An 18,512-nucleotide genomic window follows, 5' to 3' on the forward strand; every position below is an offset into this window, starting at 1 on the left:
TCTTGAAACAAGATTCACAGGAATGCCAGAGTCTGGTTTTCATCAAATCTTGAATCACTTGTCTTCTCGTGTGGCTGGCAGATAGTGGTTTGGATGATCTCTAATCACTTGGCAGCCGGTCTTCATATTGACAGCATTTTGAGCCAAGTCTATGTGTGTGATGTTGACGTACCAGATCACTTCAGCTGGACTAGCAGACACTAGAGTTTAGGAGAAAGCTGTCTTTCTCTTTTCTACTTCTCCCAGTATGTAATTTTTCATGTGCTCTCAGTTGAAAGCTCTTTTGATAGAACATATGTGATTTGTGTCTGTCCTGCTGCAGTACCACAGTGGAGCCTCAGCATCAAACACCAACCTTACAGGGTCCAGATGGACTCTACTTTAAGCCACATGTCCATGATGACATAACATTGACCATGTTCTCTCACTCGCCTCTCACTGGTATTTCTTAGGATATTGGGTAGACTGACTGAGAGAAGGCAGACTGACAGATTATACAGATTTTTAGGGGTATCTTAGCCCCCCCAAAAAAGAGGAAAAGATAAAATCGTCTTCTTATGGTAGGATTTTCCATCTCAGATTCGACTGTAGAGAAATAATAGTAATTTTAGAATTTCCAGTTTTTGTATTCTTAGTTATGACATTGTATTTCCTCTTGCCTGTTTTGGAACAAATTTTGACAGAGACATCTCTTCACACTGACTCCTAACATTTTCAAACCTTCCTTCTGTCTTGAAGCAAAAAAAAAAATACATCAAGTAAGCAGGCTGTCTGGTTTCCTGAATAAAAACTTTATTGTCCATGTCCACGTATAGTAGCTATATATAAAAGCTGCATTTAGTTAAATGTCTATGAGTGTATTTGTGAGAATGATCCACTATGCAGGTGCTCACATATAACACAGACAGATGGACAGGCTGGCTGGCTGGCTGGCTGGCTGGCTGGCTGGCTGGCTGGCTGGCTGGCTGGCTGACTGGCTGACTGGCTGACTGACTGGCTGGCTGGATGGCTGGATGGCTGGCTGACTGACTGACTGGATGGCTGGATGGCTGGCTGACTGGCCCACCTGCCTGCTTGCAAAGGCCACTTTTTGGTCCAGCCACTCTGTCTATTCACACCTCACCCTGTCAATTAGAGTGGATGTTGTGGGCTGGCAGTAGTGACCAGGGCAAAGCCTAGACCCGCACAAAATAACTGAATGGACTGTCAGCACTGCTTAGTGCTTTGCGAAGGTTGTGACAAAAAGGAATGCTTTGTGTAGGAAACTGCACAAAGCGAAATAGTGTTCATGTCCAAAGAACATCATGACGGGATCAAAAATATGCCAGCTGGTGTGTGTTTGTGTCTTTGTAACTGTGATACATAAATTCCATTGTTTTCTCCTCTCCACAGGGGGACACAGGGCTTGAGGGACCACGAGGAATTCCAGGTCTGGTGGGACCTCAGGTAGGCTAGATATTGGCTACTGATGATGTTCGAAATTTTAGGAAAACACTGTACCTTATAGTTAGTTATTTATTCAATCTGTAAAATATGTATTCTGTCCCTTTGCATCTTACATCTTTTGTTAACGCATATGTATACCTCGACATGCCCAAATATATAAATATAATGTGAGCGTAATTAATTTTTATAGAAGTTACTGTAACTAAATAGAACAAATTAGTTTTAGAACCTTTTTCCACAATATCAGCTGTTATCAGCATCGTTTCTTTTCCCTCTTCAACCCTTTCTTCTCTCTGTGGCAGGGCCCACCAGGACGAGCTGGCCTGCCTGGATTGAAAGGTGATAAGGTGATCTAAATATTTATATTATTGCAGTGTATCTGTGTGTAATGTAGCACTAGCCCGTTTTTAGAGATTCTGTATGCATTTTAATAGCACAGCCACCAACACACCCTTCATGAGCAGTTTGCATGTTGGGAGCCCAAGTGAGTTAATGTGTAGGAAAAAATAGTAGAAACAACATTTAAAAAAAAAAAAAAAAAAAATCTAAGTGTGCACTGCACTTAGAGTAGTTATATATATATATTTTTAAAAAAACCTAGTTGTGTCATCACAAAATGAAGAAATTAGGTTGAGTTTAGCCATATGACATATGGACCAAGACGGTAATTTTGACACTGAAAAGGCAAAAAAAGTGTTTTAGTGTATATAGTCAACAGGAGAACCAGTGGAGAACAGGGCAATTGTCTTGCTTGGTGATTTACGTTGCTTATTTGTTAGCCAACATTACAACTAACATCTGAGAAGTTTGCCATTCCCTGTCAAGATACAGCAGTATAGTATTTTCTGTTTAATACTGGTAGCAGTATGGATACTAACTGTAAAACTAATGTCCAAGTTTTAGCTGGTATCAGTCATATATGCTATGTGATATAATGTGACATATTGTGGGGGAAATAAACGTGTTTTTAAGTTCATTTCTCTGAAATCCTCCATTTTCATTTGAATGCTGAATCAAACTTTTGATTGCAGATTGCTTTTACAGTTTAAAGGTGTTCCTGCACAATGTGAATATATTATACTGTACAAATGTGTTGTGTAGTTGCTGTGTCTATCTCTTATTTGTGGTCGTATTATGATTATTGTGGGAGGGCAGTGTTGTGTTATATCTCTTTATGATACTGTGAAATCTAGGGTGAAATGGGACCAAGGGGCGAGCCAGGAGAGATGGGGTACCAAGGTGACAAAGTAAGTCTGTCATGCCATCTTAACATTAAACATCTATTATTACTTGCAAATTAGGAAAAAATAAAATTTTTATCATGACTTTCATTTTGTTAGCTTCACATGTGATCTGACAACACTGTCATAATTAATGCATTTTCTTCAGTTTTTCTTAATTTTTTAAACATGTAGAAGTGATCTGTTTTTCTCAGACAAAGCAGAACATTTGTCTTTGCAAAATCAGAAAAAGATTAGTCAACACTGTTCCAGTCCAGAAATGCATTAAAATGAATGCAGATGTTGGCTCATTAATCACATGAAGTCATCACATCATGCTTGATCCATGCCATTAAGGGTTTGTACACAGGCACATCCAGACATGCAGTGCTTTGTATGGAAATGGATGAAACATGCTTACAAAAGGATGTGTAAGACCAAAGTGAGAATGTTGTTTTTGAAATTTTCAGGGTGCTGCTGGTGCACCTGGTCCTGCTGGGCCCAGAGGGAAACCAGGACCACCGGTACGTTCGTGTGAGTGTGAATGTGTCTGTGTAGGCAAAGCTGTATGTGTAACTATTAGTGAAGGTGTTAGAATTTGTGCATTTGCATGTTTGTAGAGTATGCGTGCCATTTTACGCAGGTTTTATTCAACTTTAATAGACAAAGCCAAGTAAACATTTTGTACTGCAATAAAATCTAGATCTGTTTCTTTTCTTTCTTTTGGGTTGTAAGCTAAAGTCAATTTGATGACATTCACAACACTTCAGCTTAGGGTAGAGCACTCCAATACGGGGAGAAATAAAGGGGAATAAAAATTTTGAACGGCTTCTTTTTTGCTTGTCAAGGGAAATAAAATTAGACATCTTTGCACTTTTAAACTTTATTTTTATTTTTTCTGTTAAGCCACTTTATCCTCATCTCTCACCCTTGTATATATTGTAAATATTATTACTATTGTTCTATTATTATTTTATTCTTATCACTACGTCTACTGTTACATAAGCTGCTGTAACAATGTAAATTTCCCCTGGAGTGGGGAGAAATAAAGAACTTTATCTTATCTTTATTATTGGAAACTTTCCTAAAAGCTGATTTTTTAAAAATTCAAAGTGCTCTCCTGTCCACAGCTTCTAGTTTCTATGCAGCGTCAGCTGTTGGAAGAAGTTAAATTGCTACAGGTCTTAAATAATGAGAATAACCACAGGGTTTAACTAATTTAATGATGTGAAGCAAGAAAAAGAAGATTCACAGCGCCACCACAAAGTTAGCACTACTAAACCTTAATCAATTCAATGTTTTCAGCAAACTACTTTTGCTACATTTTGACTAAAATGTTCTTCAGCAAAAAGTTACAGAAATTTGCTAAGACATGTGTAAGACTATGACTAACTTCTGAAGTTTAACTTCTGAAGTTTAAATTCTGAAGGAAGAAATCAGCAGATTTTACTGATTTCCTCCACTACAGTGTGGTGATAAGGGAAACCAAAAAGCCTAATCAATCAAGAAAACTATTACTGAATAACATAATAGCAAGATATTTGTCTGATTTAAACAGTTCTCATTGGAGACTCAAAGCAAAACAAAACAAAATACACACACACAAAAACCCCCATGACACATTTAGTAGAGTGGAATTCTGTGTTCTGTAAAAGAAAGATGTAAAATACATTTCTACGAATGCTTTTTATGTGGATTACGCTTAAGCAAACAAGAATTGCTAAAAATGAAGTGAATTAAAGAATTCGGGTTAGAGTTGGCATGGCTAGTGATGAACTGAGTGACCTGAATTAAGTATTGATACCTGATAAGATACAAAGCAGCATTATATTGCCACTGATGTTGGCCGTTCTACACCCGTCAGTGTGATTAAGCTTTTATTCAATAATGTGAAATAGTTATAAGAACATACTGTACCCTTACAATGAGTAGTACCCACAGGAATTGCACAAGAGAGTGTAGAAATGCATGGAAAACAAATAAGTAAAGCTGAAAAAAAAAATGCAGTTACTTATTTCTGTTTGTCTTTGTATCTTATTGTATTGTAAACAGGGTAAAACTGGAGAAATGGGGCCACAAGGACCACCTGGGCCACCAGGACCTGAGGTAGGACATACATGTGACAAGCTTTCATATTTGACACATTTTATTGGCTATCAAGTATTAATTAGTTTTTTATATTACCATTATGACAACTACCTGTTTCTGCATACAGTCAGATCTGTATGCAGAAACATTTACAGCAAAAACCAGTCCACATAAAATGACTCATGATGACACTGCATGAACAGTGGCATTAGTAGTTCATTATTTCATGATTTTATTTACCTGAATTACACAATTCAGGTGTAATAACTTAAATTCATATTCCTGTGCATCTACAATACTTGCAGGTAAATTAAGTAGGATGTGCTTTACAGAGGGTCAGTATTCAGCTGTCCAGGATGGGTTCCAGTATTTGTTTTCAAAGTATAAACCTGGTTTCACTCATGAAATTGCTGCTGTAAAAACGCAGTGAGAATAAATGTAAGTAAAGAGAAGTTTTTCAGCCTTTGTCAGTGGGTTGTGGCATAGTATCTAAATGCACAGAAACATAGTTGACAAAAAGACTTTGTCTTTGGCGCAAAGCCAGAGTGCTTCTTTTATGGCTGCTCCCACTCAAGATTATGATCACATATAAGGACATTTGAACGATAGACACTGTGGGGGGTTAAAGTAGCAGGTAGCAGCTGAAAAATGTAGTCTCCACTGCATACATGTCAGGTTGTAGCTGCAACCTAGGGTGTTGTTAACAATGGACATATGTTGTAGGGCAAATGTATTTAGTACAGTGAACTGCATATAAACAATTAAGAACAATCCAGATGGCTGATGACAGGTTTTAACCAGATGGCTAAGCAGTCATGGCCCCTATAAATCCTACTGATTGTATGCCTTCCTTATCTATTTCTGCTGGATCTTCACTTTGATCTATGTTCTGATGTCTTGAAAACTAATGGAGGGATTACTTTGCAATTTAATACAGATTTTCATGTCCCACAAAGAACTGATCCTCTGACATTTGAGATGGTGTTATGTGAAACACCTAAATCTTACAGATCACAGTGATTTAAATGAACACATTCATGCTTGCCAGGTGAACTTTTTAAATGTTGGTCCTTCTCCAGACTTTCCTTTAGTTATGTCATCAGATCATATTCTAAACTTTGTACTCAAGATATGAATGGTTTCATTTAGTATTGCATTTGCTGTGGGTACTCATGTTTTTTTGGGACTTAAACGCCTTTCCTCTTTTGCAAAAATTTCCTCTTGCACATCTATAAATCTGATGACATAAATCTTAACAGGTGTCTTTGGTCAGTAGATGACCTTTTGATAATCTTATGACCTTTTCTTCCCTTGCCAACCCATACATCAACAGTTTCACTTAGATATGTGACAGTCTAACATGCCAGAAATAATGAGTGCAGCCTACTGAGGCTGGTAGTTGTGGTATACTTAGGTCCTGTTGATTACAGACTTTTATAATATTATACGGTGCATTTATATTAGTAAGATTAGATTTTGTCTGATACAGTGATAAATTATTCCTGCTTCATTTTCAAATAGAATTTGAGCTCAGGCCTCGGACCCCAATACCTTACAATTTCCATCCATTGTATTAAAAAAACTATAATAATTTGTCCCTTGGTTCTTCTCTTCTGCCAAATTCCCACAGCCTGTATTTAGATATAAAATACCTCATCTTTTGTCAAGAGTCATTGTTGATGCTGCAAAGCGCATGAGAAGCATGGAAAATGTCAAAGACACACTGCAGTCAGGATGTCACCAAAAGTCACATGTGCCACAGCCAACAGCTGTATTTTCTGAAGGGAGTGATTGGGTCACAGCATGCGTGTCTGAAGGTATTCAGCTTCTTTCAGCTCAGAAGCAATCCATCAGTATTTTTACATCTATGTTCGAGAAGCAACCCCTTAAGATCTTATCTTAGTATTTATCTGATTTGCAAGTAGGCGTTGCTGTATGAACACATACGTAAGCTCATTATATACCTGCCCTCTTACATGGATTGCACTTCTGTGCCTCCTATACTTTACCCAGGACTGCATTGATTTAAATTAATGTTTTTTGATCAAACCAAATAAAGCCATGTGAGTCATGGCAGGTGACATGAAAACATGTAATAATAATGTCTCTGTCCTGACTTTGCAAGGGGTTTCCTGGGGACATTGGAGTGCCAGGACCCAATGGTCCACCTGGTCCAAAGGTAGAACAACATATCTCTCTTTCTCCCTCCCTCCCTCTCTATTCACTCATCCTTCAATTTACTTCATCGAGTTGAAATTATGCATTGGACTGTGTTTTAGGGTTTGCAGGGTGCAAGAGGGCCACAAGGCCCGCCAGGGCCCAAAGGAACACCGGTGAGACAATTACACATCCAACTCTATTCTGCATGTCTGCTCAGCTTTTGTTTCACTGATACAGAGAAATGGAAAATATGGCTCATTAAAGGTTTTCCATTTGATCATTAGTCTAAGATAAGATTCATTATCACAGTACGTCTTATCCAGCATCTAGTCAAATCCCAAAGTGCTGGGGGGAGTTTTTCCTCTGCTATATCTCTCGGGGCATGTTCAACCGGGTGAAGTCATGATTCACTATTGGGTGCTTATAAAAACAAGGTAGAAATTTTTTCCAGCCTTGGAAAAAGGAACAGAAGTCTTTGGAAGGTGTACAACACACACAGCTTTTCTATCGTGTTGATCATTACAGAAATGACCTGGCACCCATTCAGAAAGGTGAGGAGTTGGCCAGTGTACTCTGCTATCACAAACCCTACTCAGATAAAAGTGTTGGCACAAGCCTTAATACCCAGGAGCTTAGAGGTGGAAAGTAACAAACCACATTTACTTAAGCGCTTGTACTTGAGTAAAATATACAGGCTTGGTGAGATCACAAACACAGGTATATAGATAGAAAATAGAACTAGATTATATTTATCTGGTAATTGTAGTCTCTATTGTATTGTAGGTGTGGTTTCATATGCTGCAAGAGCACAGTGAGGTATTTTTAGAAACGTCTCACATGGATTATTAGGATTGCAGTAGCCAGACTTTTTTTTTTTTTTTTGCTTGAGTCATCCACTATTGTATATGTACAGTGTGTAGTACATTCAAGACTTTTTTTATATGATGTTGTGATAGACTACCAGATGTCTGTGGGACGTTCACGTCATCATGTTATTACATTTACATACATACAGTATGTAAAGGATTGAAGAATTCTTACTTTTTTAGTTTTACCATATAAATGAGTTCCTTCTATTACTGAGTTGGTGTCAGCATGTCTCTTGAGATTTTAAGCTATACAGGGTTAGGAATAATAATATAGTTACTGTTAAAAAGTAACAGTTTTTTTTTGTACACTACCAATTTTTAATACATGTGTATATTTGCTCTTTTGTTACGGTCCTCCAGCTGTGTTCACTCAGCAGTAGCGTTCTGTTGTGTATGTCTGTTTGGGAAAAAATTGTGGTTTAACTGTGCTGTTTCTGCAGGGTGAGGAAGGACCACTTGGCCCACCTGGCAGCACTGGCCCTAATGTAAGAACTCACAGATTCACACAGTGGATATACACAAATACACAAAGACACACACGCTCACATGTTTAGCCTTTTGGAGGTGGTTTGAATGAAACAATTCCCTTAGAAGTTCCATTAGGAAGCAGCTGGGAGGAGATGAGATAAATGTTGTGAGCTTTACTATCTTTTGATCAACACGTGTGTGTTTGTGTGCGCTTGTGTCTTTGTAGGGGAGACCTGGAAGGAAAGGCTACATAGGTGAACCTGGCCCCGAGGGTTTAGAGGTGGGTCTGCTTTTATAACTCTAAGTTTTTTTTAAGTATAGTGAACATAAAAACATATGACCCTTACCAAATTCCCAACTAATTTTAACTTTTGTGTTGTTAGTACAAACCAGGGTAGGTCATGTGTGTAGCTGGCATCTTTTTATATTGAAGGGATATCAAACTGCAAATAACAAACTATTAGAAGCACTTAAAGCAAAATGAAAGTCTCTTAGTATTAGTTGTAACACGTTGCACTGGACGCACATTTTCTTTTCAGTTTAGATTATTTTACCTTTAGTTACAGTGCCAGTTCAGTTTTTTTATACATAGGTAGCACAGCATTGTTTCATTCATTCTTGGCATAACCCTCATTTATTGGCTTTTGAACCTAATACAAATGCTGTGCCATGATTAAGGTGTCGTGTTTCAAAATTTAATAATTCTGAATTACAGTCTATCACATAGACTATGTGGTAGACCATGTTTTTGAACCCTGTATTGCTTAAGCTAAACATGCTCTTAATTAGGAGAGAAAATGAAATTCTTCCAGGGCCATCATCTCAGTTGATGGCAGACAGTAAGAAGCAACCTAAAATTATTCACAGCCTCATGCAGTCTGTGTGTGTGTTCCTTTTTACACTTGTAATATCCTGTGAGTACTGTGCATGTAGCTGTGCAGGATGGTGGCTGAGATGTCTTAAATTACAGGAAGCTAACCAGCATACTGTTTGATGTTGACTGCTTACAGGGAGAGAAAGGGGACATGGGAAATGTTGGAAAAATCGGACCGCAAGTAAGTCGCTTTCACACTTCTAATGACATTAATTAACATCCATCATGCTGTGGAGTTGTAGCTTTTCATTAAATCCCTTTGCATGTGTGTTGGTATAGAGCCTATACTGTAGGTTTTTTTTTATTAGTTTCAGTTCCTTTCCTTAAACGTTTTTAATAGTTTGCTCAAAATTAATTAGATTAAGATAATGAATGCATTGCTTCCGCAAAGCTGTTGAATTGCTCCAGTGTGGCAATGGTGGAGGAAGTCACAGGAGCACTTTCTGGTGTCTTGATGTCTTCCTGGCCTTTTTTTTATTGCTGAAAGAAATGTGGATCCTGTCCCACCAAGTAGTGTTTTCATCATGAAACTGGCAGAAGACCACAGTAGAGCAGAAGGAACACCCATCAGAGATCCTCTGTGGAAGTGACCTCATTTGGGCTTGCACATTTGTTTCAGGCTTAAAGTCTGCAAAAGTGTGTTCTTTGTTCGTTGCCCAAGAATCATGATTATGTTGCATGTTGTTAAATTGGAATAACTTAAGGTAATGCTGATGGCTAAAAAGTGGCTTTTTTTTAAGTGTCCCAAAAATCTGTATTTTGTTTATTTCTAAAGCTATCAATTAACTGCAAAATCATGTTTGTTTTTTTTTTTTTTATATCTGTCTGTTTATTTTAAGTCAGTTAATGCCTTATACCAAACACGGATACTGTAGAGAAATGGTGGGACATTTCCCTTTTGTAAAATCCTCACACGGACACAGCTGCTCTGAACATCCAAAGTATGCCTGTCCTTCCCGGAGGCCCCTTAATGTTAATATTTGCATTCTGTACATAGTAGAGGCAACTGAATGAGCCATGTCGGACTGTGTTGCTGCAGCGCACATATGAGAAGCATTAGGCAGTTACTGAGCAGAGGGGCCTTTGAAGCCAAACAGGAACCATGGGGCTATGCAGAGAGAGAAAAAACTCTGAAACATATGGCAGCTCTAATGAATGCCATTACATCACTTTCCAGATAAATTAGACGTGTAAGAAACTGAGAAAGATTATTAACCCAGGGTTGATGCAATAAGGCCTTAGTCCACCCGTCTTCACTGAGTGCCCCTGTATCACCATGAGGCCTCACATAAACTGTTTCAAGTGAACTTTTACTGGAGGTTTTAAGAGCATTGTATATTTTAGCCAATTTAAGTTGGCTGCTGAGTGTTTGATTTTCATCTCACTTTCCAGTCCAACACTAATAAAACATTAATCAGAGGCAAACTACAGGTGCGCTTTGAATTGTGGTTGACATGTCAGCCAGTATGCTTTGATTTTCATGTTACCGACTCCCTGCATACTTACATGAGGGCATGAGAAAGAGGCACGTGTGAGGGAGACCCTTAATACTCTTAACATTATGTGACTTAGGTTGGATTTCTTCCCCAAATGTAGGGTTAATGGGTGTAGCAGTACTTTTGTAACTGAGGCTGTGCAGGCTGAGAAACCAGATCACCTTCTGAACATTACTGTTAAAGCTCCCATGTCAAGGCCCTGTCACATGGAAAAGCCTGTAAAAAACCTTTTCCTTCTGGTAAGTGATATAGGGTACCACATTGTCCTACTTCATGTCCCAGTTAAGGGATTTGAGGTCAATTAAGGGATTTGAGGTCAGTTTAGAGCTCCTGTTCTCATGCCTGCAGGCTGCATCCACTCACTAACACTCTGCTACTAAACCATTGCTCAGCTGCTTTACTTTCTGCACTTTTAAACTTTATTTTTATTTTTATTTTTTCTGTTAAAAAATTTTGCCACCCTTGTATATATTGTAAATAAAGCTGCTGTAACAATGTAAATTTCCCCTGGAGTGGGGAGAAATAAAGAACTTATCTTATCTTATCTTATCTTGCATTCAGCTGGGCAATGCTTTTAATGGGATGATAAATGAGTAACACTTTCCCATTGTTAGACTTTTTAGCTGAGTTAGTAAATAGCAAATAGAACAAAATCTTATTTTGCTTGTATTAGAGATCTGTTTCTGTCTCACTCTAATTCTTTTCTCTCCCCTTCTCTAGATACATAGAGGTATGCAAAAATAGACTAGAAAATAATAAAAATAAACAAGTATATTATTATATTGTATTCATATATTATATAAATTAATGTATACAATAATAATGCCATAATCATAGAATAGCTGTCATGTAGAATCTTGTGACCTGTTAAAGATTAAGTGTTAATATATCGCAAGCAACACTTGACATTGGTCCCCCACAACAGAGACAGCCACAGTCTGACCACAGTGGCTTTAGTGGTTGGCCACCGTGGCCTGCATTTGGGCAGTCATTTGAATTTTTAACGCTAAAAAACAGATTCAGTGTCCTGGTGGCTCAGTGCAAGTGCTGTGGTTCTGTGCACTTGCAGTATTGTGGCTTTAGTTTGACCCTTGTTAAGTGCATGTGGCTGCATTGCTTGTATCTTTTCTGTTTGTTGCCACTGTTCATATTGTCAATGCTTTCACACTAGGCATTGTTTTATAAATGTAAACACAATGACAAAGTTTCAAAATCCCAGTGGCCTTTTCTGGTTGAAAGTCTAACCAGCCACCCATAAATCTTCCTGTTGGTCCTGAACTCCAGATTGTCCAGTGGAGAAGCTGGCACAGGTCCAAACCATAGCCCCTGTCCCACATGACTGATCTGGAAATGGTTAAACTCCTCTCATAAGTTAAATTACTGCATTTAAGTTAGCTTGTGTATTCCCCATAAGGACTTCTTTACAGAGAGGTTTGCTTGTTTGGGGAAGGCTGGGGCGGGTGGGAAGGGGGGCATCTGTTTTGAATTCCTGCATCGTGTAAAACTTATATCCAAGTAGTAATTCCCAGTCATTGTTATTGCACCCATGAAATGTTTTTCTTCCTTCTTGCCAGACAATGTTTTAGTTCCACAAGTCACAACAAGGTTGCAAACTTTTCTGGCCCTTTTGAATGAGGGCAGGTGCCCATATGTTGTTTGTGGCAGGAAATTTCTGCCAGGGTGCTATGGCTGCAAGATCATGGCTAAAATAATTACCAAGATTATGTTTGATCAGTACCGAGATCACACTTATTTATCACAATCGTTGATTTTCAGGGACAACGATTTTTACTGCATAATTACATTTAAATAAATAAGCAAAGCTTTCTTTTCCATGTTACATAAAAATGCTGAGTGCAGTGCTTTTTCTGCTGCTGGCAGCATGTGGCCACATACACTTTCTTCCATGGGGAACAATTATAAAAAGACACTGGTGCACACAAAGCAAAACGTTGGAACTCAGCCTGATAATTTATCAGTTTCATATAGGTTGTGAAACAGATTTCGACCATACAAAAGTATGTCATGTTTACTAGCAAATAATCATGTGTTTACATTGCTTTGTTTCTTTGTAGATTTTTAGCTTTTTATACGAGTCAAGATGTGAATCTGTGTTATTTAGAAGTAGCAGCAGTGAAATTGTATTCAGCCCAACCTGCAGGTTTCTCCTGCTTTTTGCTTACGTAAGTGTTACATTGTAGTCTGTGACCTCTTACATTCCAGGTGTCATGGCATGTTGAGAAGTAAACCTTTAATGAACGAAGATCAGGTCTTCACACTGACGTAATTTCTTGTGAAGTGTTTTTGTTTTACAGTGTCTCTCCTCTCCTCTCCAGGGTCCAATAGGCCTGATCGGGATAGCTGGGGTGATAGGAGTTCCCGGTGAAAAGGTGAAGAGTGTGTTTCTCTGTCATTAAGCTGTCAGGCAGCATCAGCTGCTTGCTTGTCAGTGGCAGACCCTATAATTAGGCCTATGCTAAGCAGCCATGGCTTGAGGCCCCAGAGGCCCCGGAACACACGCTTGTATAAACACTCAACACTCTCACATCCACATCAATAACAATATTGTCAAATCCTTGTCACCATTACTGTCTTTCATTCCCCCATCCCTCTGCCGAAGCAAGTATTTCAGGGTAGATTCAAAAGAAAATTTCAGTTTATTAGTTGACAAGCCTCTTTAGACAACTTTAGTTGCTACTAATGTCAAAGACCTACTTGTTACTGATTGGTGTCATTAGACAATGGGCAGCGCTGACTTGCATCTCATACATTTGCTTATTTAAATCCATGTTCAGTTCTAAAACATTAAAGGCAATAGCAGCACATTTGTAATGGCAATTCAATCATGCTTGAGATGCTGTCTCCACGTTTGACTTCTGTTGCATCTCAGCTTAATGAAAAATGTTACATGCCATTCTGCAGCATGCAAAATCTGGCTGTTGATTATTGACAGACCTCCCAAAACACCTCCTTTTTACCATCTTCATTGTTCACTCCCACTATCTCAGCCTGTTGCCCTTTCCTTCCTATCCAGAAGGCCCATTTGTCAGAACATGTTCTTGTAATGGGAAGCCATCTGCTTGTCAGATTCTTGCTTGTCCTCCTACTCTTCTTACTCAAAATCCTCCTCCTGGTTCAGTCTTTCAGCACCAGCCATACCCTGACAGCCCACAAATTCCTTTAACATTATATATATTTAATTCATTGCCATGTCTTTGATTTAGACTTGTGTTTCCGACACAGTGCCTTTGAACTACTCCACTCACCGTTTGACTGAAGTGCAACAAGAACTGGAAGGGTACTTGTACAGTCATGAATGTTACACAGTTCAAAGGGGATTAATGCGTCACCGACACAAGTGTTGGAGGGGTTAAACTGAAGACCTAGTCAGCTTTACTACTCACACAGGGTTGCCTTTCCTTTTAACATTGTGCAGAGTGCCACCAAAGGAGTTCCACAGTACCTGCTTGCTTTAAACTCCACTCAGCCAGCTGTCACTCTAACCTTCTGCATTTATGAAACTCCTCTAGAGTTCCATGGCTTTTATTAGGAAGTGTAAATGTGAAGCTGTGTTGGGGTTTTCAGTGTTGGGGTTATTGGTCACAGTATAATAATCAGCTCTCTCTTTCTGTTTTACTGTTATTTTTTACCAGGGGGACCGGGGACCAGCAGGTCCAACAGGTCCGGTTGGAGAGAAGGGGCCAAGGGTAAGTGCATTTACTGAGGACATTCTGCAGAGCTCTGAATCTTTTCTAGGAGCTGGTACACTTCAGAGGCCTAGTATATATTGAACAATGTTTTCCAAGACATCAGCAAAGCTGTAACAGTCTACCAGAGCTTAAACACACTTGTTAAATAAATTTTTTAAGCGAATTATGTGTCTTGATGATGAATATAAAAGTGAACCACTCAGCAGTTTTGGCTGTGAGTTTTGGCAGATGTTACTTAGCTGTAGGGTTTAGTTCATGGAAATGAAAGCAGAACTACAAGATGTCTGAAAAGTTACAGACTCCTGTTACAACTCTAGTATATGTAAATCTTTGAATAAAATCTGTCAAATTTGTTTTCCACAGTTAGTTATGCTAAATTATGTTGAGAATAGGGATGATTTTCTTGCCTGTGACTCATCGGAGTCACTCACTGTGGTTGACTAAATGTAATGACTAGACTTACCTACCAAAAACCTCCTAACCCCAACAGGAGAAGGCTTTATGACAAAAATGTCAGCAGATAGCCTCACTGTTAAGCCATGCAAGAGCTTTTTTAACTTACATGTCCACCAAGATCATTTTTTGTTGTTTTCTTCCTGTCACATGTCTTTGCAGTAGTAGCATTTTTATTCAGTTCTTTTTTTTATCAGGGGGATGTTTTAAAGACCCCCAAAGTCTAGTTAAAAATATTGCCTGTAGTACATCTAACAAACTGAACGGTCTGTGTGCCATGTTACACTTCTGCATGAATTTGAATAAAGATGCAGACCAGTGTCACTCTGCTTGTACCTGATTGTAGCAGTAAAGGACTCCTGTGGCATACAGTGTAAGCAATAGGAGGTTTTTAATGGAGCAGCAAAAGCACATTTTCCTAATGTAAAAGTTATTCCAAATGTAAGACATATATGGTAACAATGTCGTCTACAAACTATTTTTTTCACTGAACATTGTGAAACCTTTTAAAGATTGCATGAGAGTAGTGCCCGTTGATTTTGTGGTAGAAAAAAATGCATAAAAGTGACTCTGAATTTTGTTGTCATCCTAAAGCATGGTAGTGTTTTTAAACTGGGTCTGATAAATATCTGTTAAATTTTGCAACATTTGTTCATTTACTACTGTGGAGAATGTGTTCCAGAGGAAAAACAAGGTGTTGTCCAGTGCAGCAGTGTTTCTGCTGTCTGCTGTAATACTGCGTAACTCTTAGAAAGAGGCTGGCTTGCATCCCTTTGTCCGGGGGCCTTGTATTTACTCCATGTCTGTGGCTTTGGCCTCAACCCTGACCTATCTGGCTGACTAAGTGGCTAGCAGGCTGACTGACTGGCTGATTGGCTTGGCTGGAAGAGAGGATGATTAATTTGGTAGCTGACTGAATGGTTAGATGACTGAATGATTGTATTGGTGTGCACACTTGTATGTGTGTGTGTGTGTGTTGGTGTATGTGCATGCTCGTTTAACAGAGAGAGCACTTTGTGACTTATACAAGCAGCTGTCATGATTTGTGTGAACCAGTTTGTGCTGTAATGTAGCCACTTTAACAAGGGATGGCAGTTCCATATGAGGGCTTTAGGCTATTTCATGACACACTACAATGATCATATCTTGAAGTTCTGTTCCCATTTAAAGACAGTTTTGCAGGGATTTGTATTTTCTGGCAAATCTCAGTCACTTTTGTCATTACTGACCTCTCTTTTATATTGTAGTGTTATTGCCTATAGATTATTATAGGAAGACAGTGGTTGTTGGTGATGAGAACCACAGCATCCAGCTGTCTCTTTTTTTCTTCAGGGCCTGGAGCACATTCTGACAATATAATATGAAACACAGTTCTACAGGACACTTGTAATTCTTTCCAGTTGCAGATGTAGCCACTTTATGCTACATAGTCTTACACTGTTCCTGTGCTGTTGCTCCACTTTAGTCAATGACAAATGAAGCACTAGTGCAGCATAGCTTGAGTAATTTGTCTTTGTTAACCACTTAGCAGTAGATGCTGTTCACAGTGACATGGCTTCTTGTCTACCTTTCTATACTGTTACGTTTTTTCTGTTTTGGTAAAGGGTTATCCAGGGTTGCCAGGAGGTCCAGGAGACATCGGCCTGCAAGGTGCACCTGTAAGTGTTATATTTTCACCACCATGTAATAACAAACAGTTGCAGTTCTTTGCATATTGATGCAAAAAGACCCTGCAGATCCACATTTACTGCATGCATTGAAAATTCTTCACTACTTACACATCTGCCTGGTATTTGTTAATATTATTTTGCATTGACTTACTTTGCTGGGGATTGTGTTTTACTTGAATTCACTGACATTATCCATGGATATACTTAATAACGGCCACATAATAGCTGTTGAGCCTGCTGAAAGACAGCAAAATGTTCCGTGCTGCAAGCTGCCATGCACGGCATCCATCTAATTATCCTTGAGATTGTGGTTTTTCTATAATTTGGGCTACATGGTGTGTAGCAAGATGAGCCAAATGCCAAGCTTGTCAAAACTTTATTTTGTAATTACCAACACAGCTTTCATAATCACATTATTCTTGGAAGAGACAGAAGAATGATGCAAAGACAACAAAAACCTTGCAATAAAAACAGAAAAAGTTTCTGAGTCAAACATTATCACAGGACCTCTGTGTTGGCAAAATATGGTAGGAGAAAGGCAGTGAAATTCTTACTTAACTAAAATTACAGACAAGGTGGGTTTACACAGGATTAAGGTTGCAGAGATTCTTCACATTTATTTTAAATCCAGAGGTCCCCAGGTAAAACTAGTCTCATACAAATGGGGATTTTCACACATTAGTAATGACTGTGAAGCCTGGTTGCATTAAATCTGATCTTCTGTACTCCATTTCTGGATATTATAAATGCCTGCATTTTAAGATTAATTCAAACTTTTAAAATGAGTTGGAGGAACATACTGTTACAAATACTGTTACATAATGTTTTAAACACCTAAAATTTGAGAGAGGGATTTAATCTGTTATCTTGTTTGCCACAGTTTAGTCTAGACTTTTAAACAGTGTTATGTTAACTCACCGATTGCTCTGCAGTTCTGCTTAAATCCTTATAGAACAATGGTTCACATGACTAGTTAGGATGTGGGTGAAAAAATGCATAGCAAGGTTATGCCCCATTTACTCTAAATCGAAATATTTGAACTATGTTTTTCAGTTGTCCTAACTTCATCAGAGCAAGTAATATTGTAAAAGACTTCAAACTTTACTGTGTACCTTCAATTTCCTCATTTTCATTCTCTTCTCTCCTCTGCCTTCTGCCTTGCTATTTTCTCACAGGGTCCACAGGGACAGAGGGGAATTTCAGGCATTGCTGGGTCAAAGGGTAGAATGGTAAGAGTTGTCTTTATCTTTTGGGTGTCATTTGTTCCATTCCTTAATAAATTATATATGTGCGTACTCCAATTAAAGAGTAACTTTGAAGACTTAATTTGTCAGACTGTTGTTTGTCTGTTTCCCATTACAGCTCTAATCCCAGAATCCAGAGATTAAAGCAGTTAATAGACACATGCTTATCTTTCCACTTGGCCTAAACTCCTTTTTTGGTGCATTGACAAGTATTTATAAGGCCCTCTGAATCTCGTTAGAAGTCAGTATTGTAATGTGAAATGCATGAGATGGCATAATCCTGGTGGGACACCGTGTGGCCGAGACAAGAATGACACCTACAGGTTAGGAGTTAAAGATAAATTCTGATGAAACTGAGGCTAGGCTACTTGGATTTTTTCAGAATTTCAACTTAAGTTCAGCAGCAGCAACAACTGAGGAAGCAGAAATAAATAGTCTGAAGAAGCTCAAATGATGAGATACAACATGCTTTAGTTTGAACACTGGTGGAAATTTGATTACAATTTAGTAATAACAAGCAATAAGGTACAAAAAGTTACATAAATAATAATTTTTTCTTTACAGTGATACCAAACGCAATACACTTTTATGCATTATTAAATAGGGTTAGGGTTAGTATTATATAGTGTTAATCAATTAATATAGCAGCATTATATTCATTGGTAGTTCTTGAACTGTAGTTTGAACTGTTAAAACGTAGCGTACCGACGGGTCTGAATATTTGCAATGTTTTTCATGTGTTACTATTGAGAAGAATTGTTATCTGTGTTATCTGTCTGTAAAATTAATTGACGACTGTTCAAATGTGAATATT

At 38.4% G+C, this 18,512-nt stretch overlaps 1 protein-coding gene across 2 annotated transcripts in view; it reads left to right on the plus strand.

Moving 5' to 3' along the window:
• Positions 1–18,512, plus strand: part of LOC111578446 (collagen alpha-1(XXIV) chain) — a 97,272-nt gene that overhangs the window by 46,074 nt on the left and 32,686 nt on the right. For both annotated transcript variants that reach the window (XM_023285266.3, XM_055018233.1), the window contains exons 15-28: positions 1,393–1,446; positions 1,749–1,793; positions 2,640–2,693; positions 3,137–3,190; positions 4,719–4,772; positions 6,880–6,933; positions 7,034–7,087; positions 8,224–8,268; positions 8,478–8,531; positions 9,262–9,306; positions 12,958–13,011; positions 14,275–14,328; positions 16,389–16,442; positions 17,630–17,683. In XM_023285266.3, coding sequence (XP_023141034.3) covers positions 1,393–1,446; positions 1,749–1,793; positions 2,640–2,693; positions 3,137–3,190; positions 4,719–4,772; positions 6,880–6,933; positions 7,034–7,087; positions 8,224–8,268; positions 8,478–8,531; positions 9,262–9,306; positions 12,958–13,011; positions 14,275–14,328; positions 16,389–16,442; positions 17,630–17,683 — 729 coding nt within the window. The remainder of the gene's footprint in view (positions 1–1,392; positions 1,447–1,748; positions 1,794–2,639; positions 2,694–3,136; positions 3,191–4,718; positions 4,773–6,879; positions 6,934–7,033; positions 7,088–8,223; positions 8,269–8,477; positions 8,532–9,261; positions 9,307–12,957; positions 13,012–14,274; positions 14,329–16,388; positions 16,443–17,629; positions 17,684–18,512) is intronic.

This window comes from Amphiprion ocellaris, chromosome 2 (genome assembly GCF_022539595.1).
Source record: "Amphiprion ocellaris isolate individual 3 ecotype Okinawa chromosome 2, ASM2253959v1, whole genome shotgun sequence".
Classification (NCBI taxonomy): domain Eukaryota; kingdom Metazoa; phylum Chordata; class Actinopteri; family Pomacentridae; genus Amphiprion; species Amphiprion ocellaris.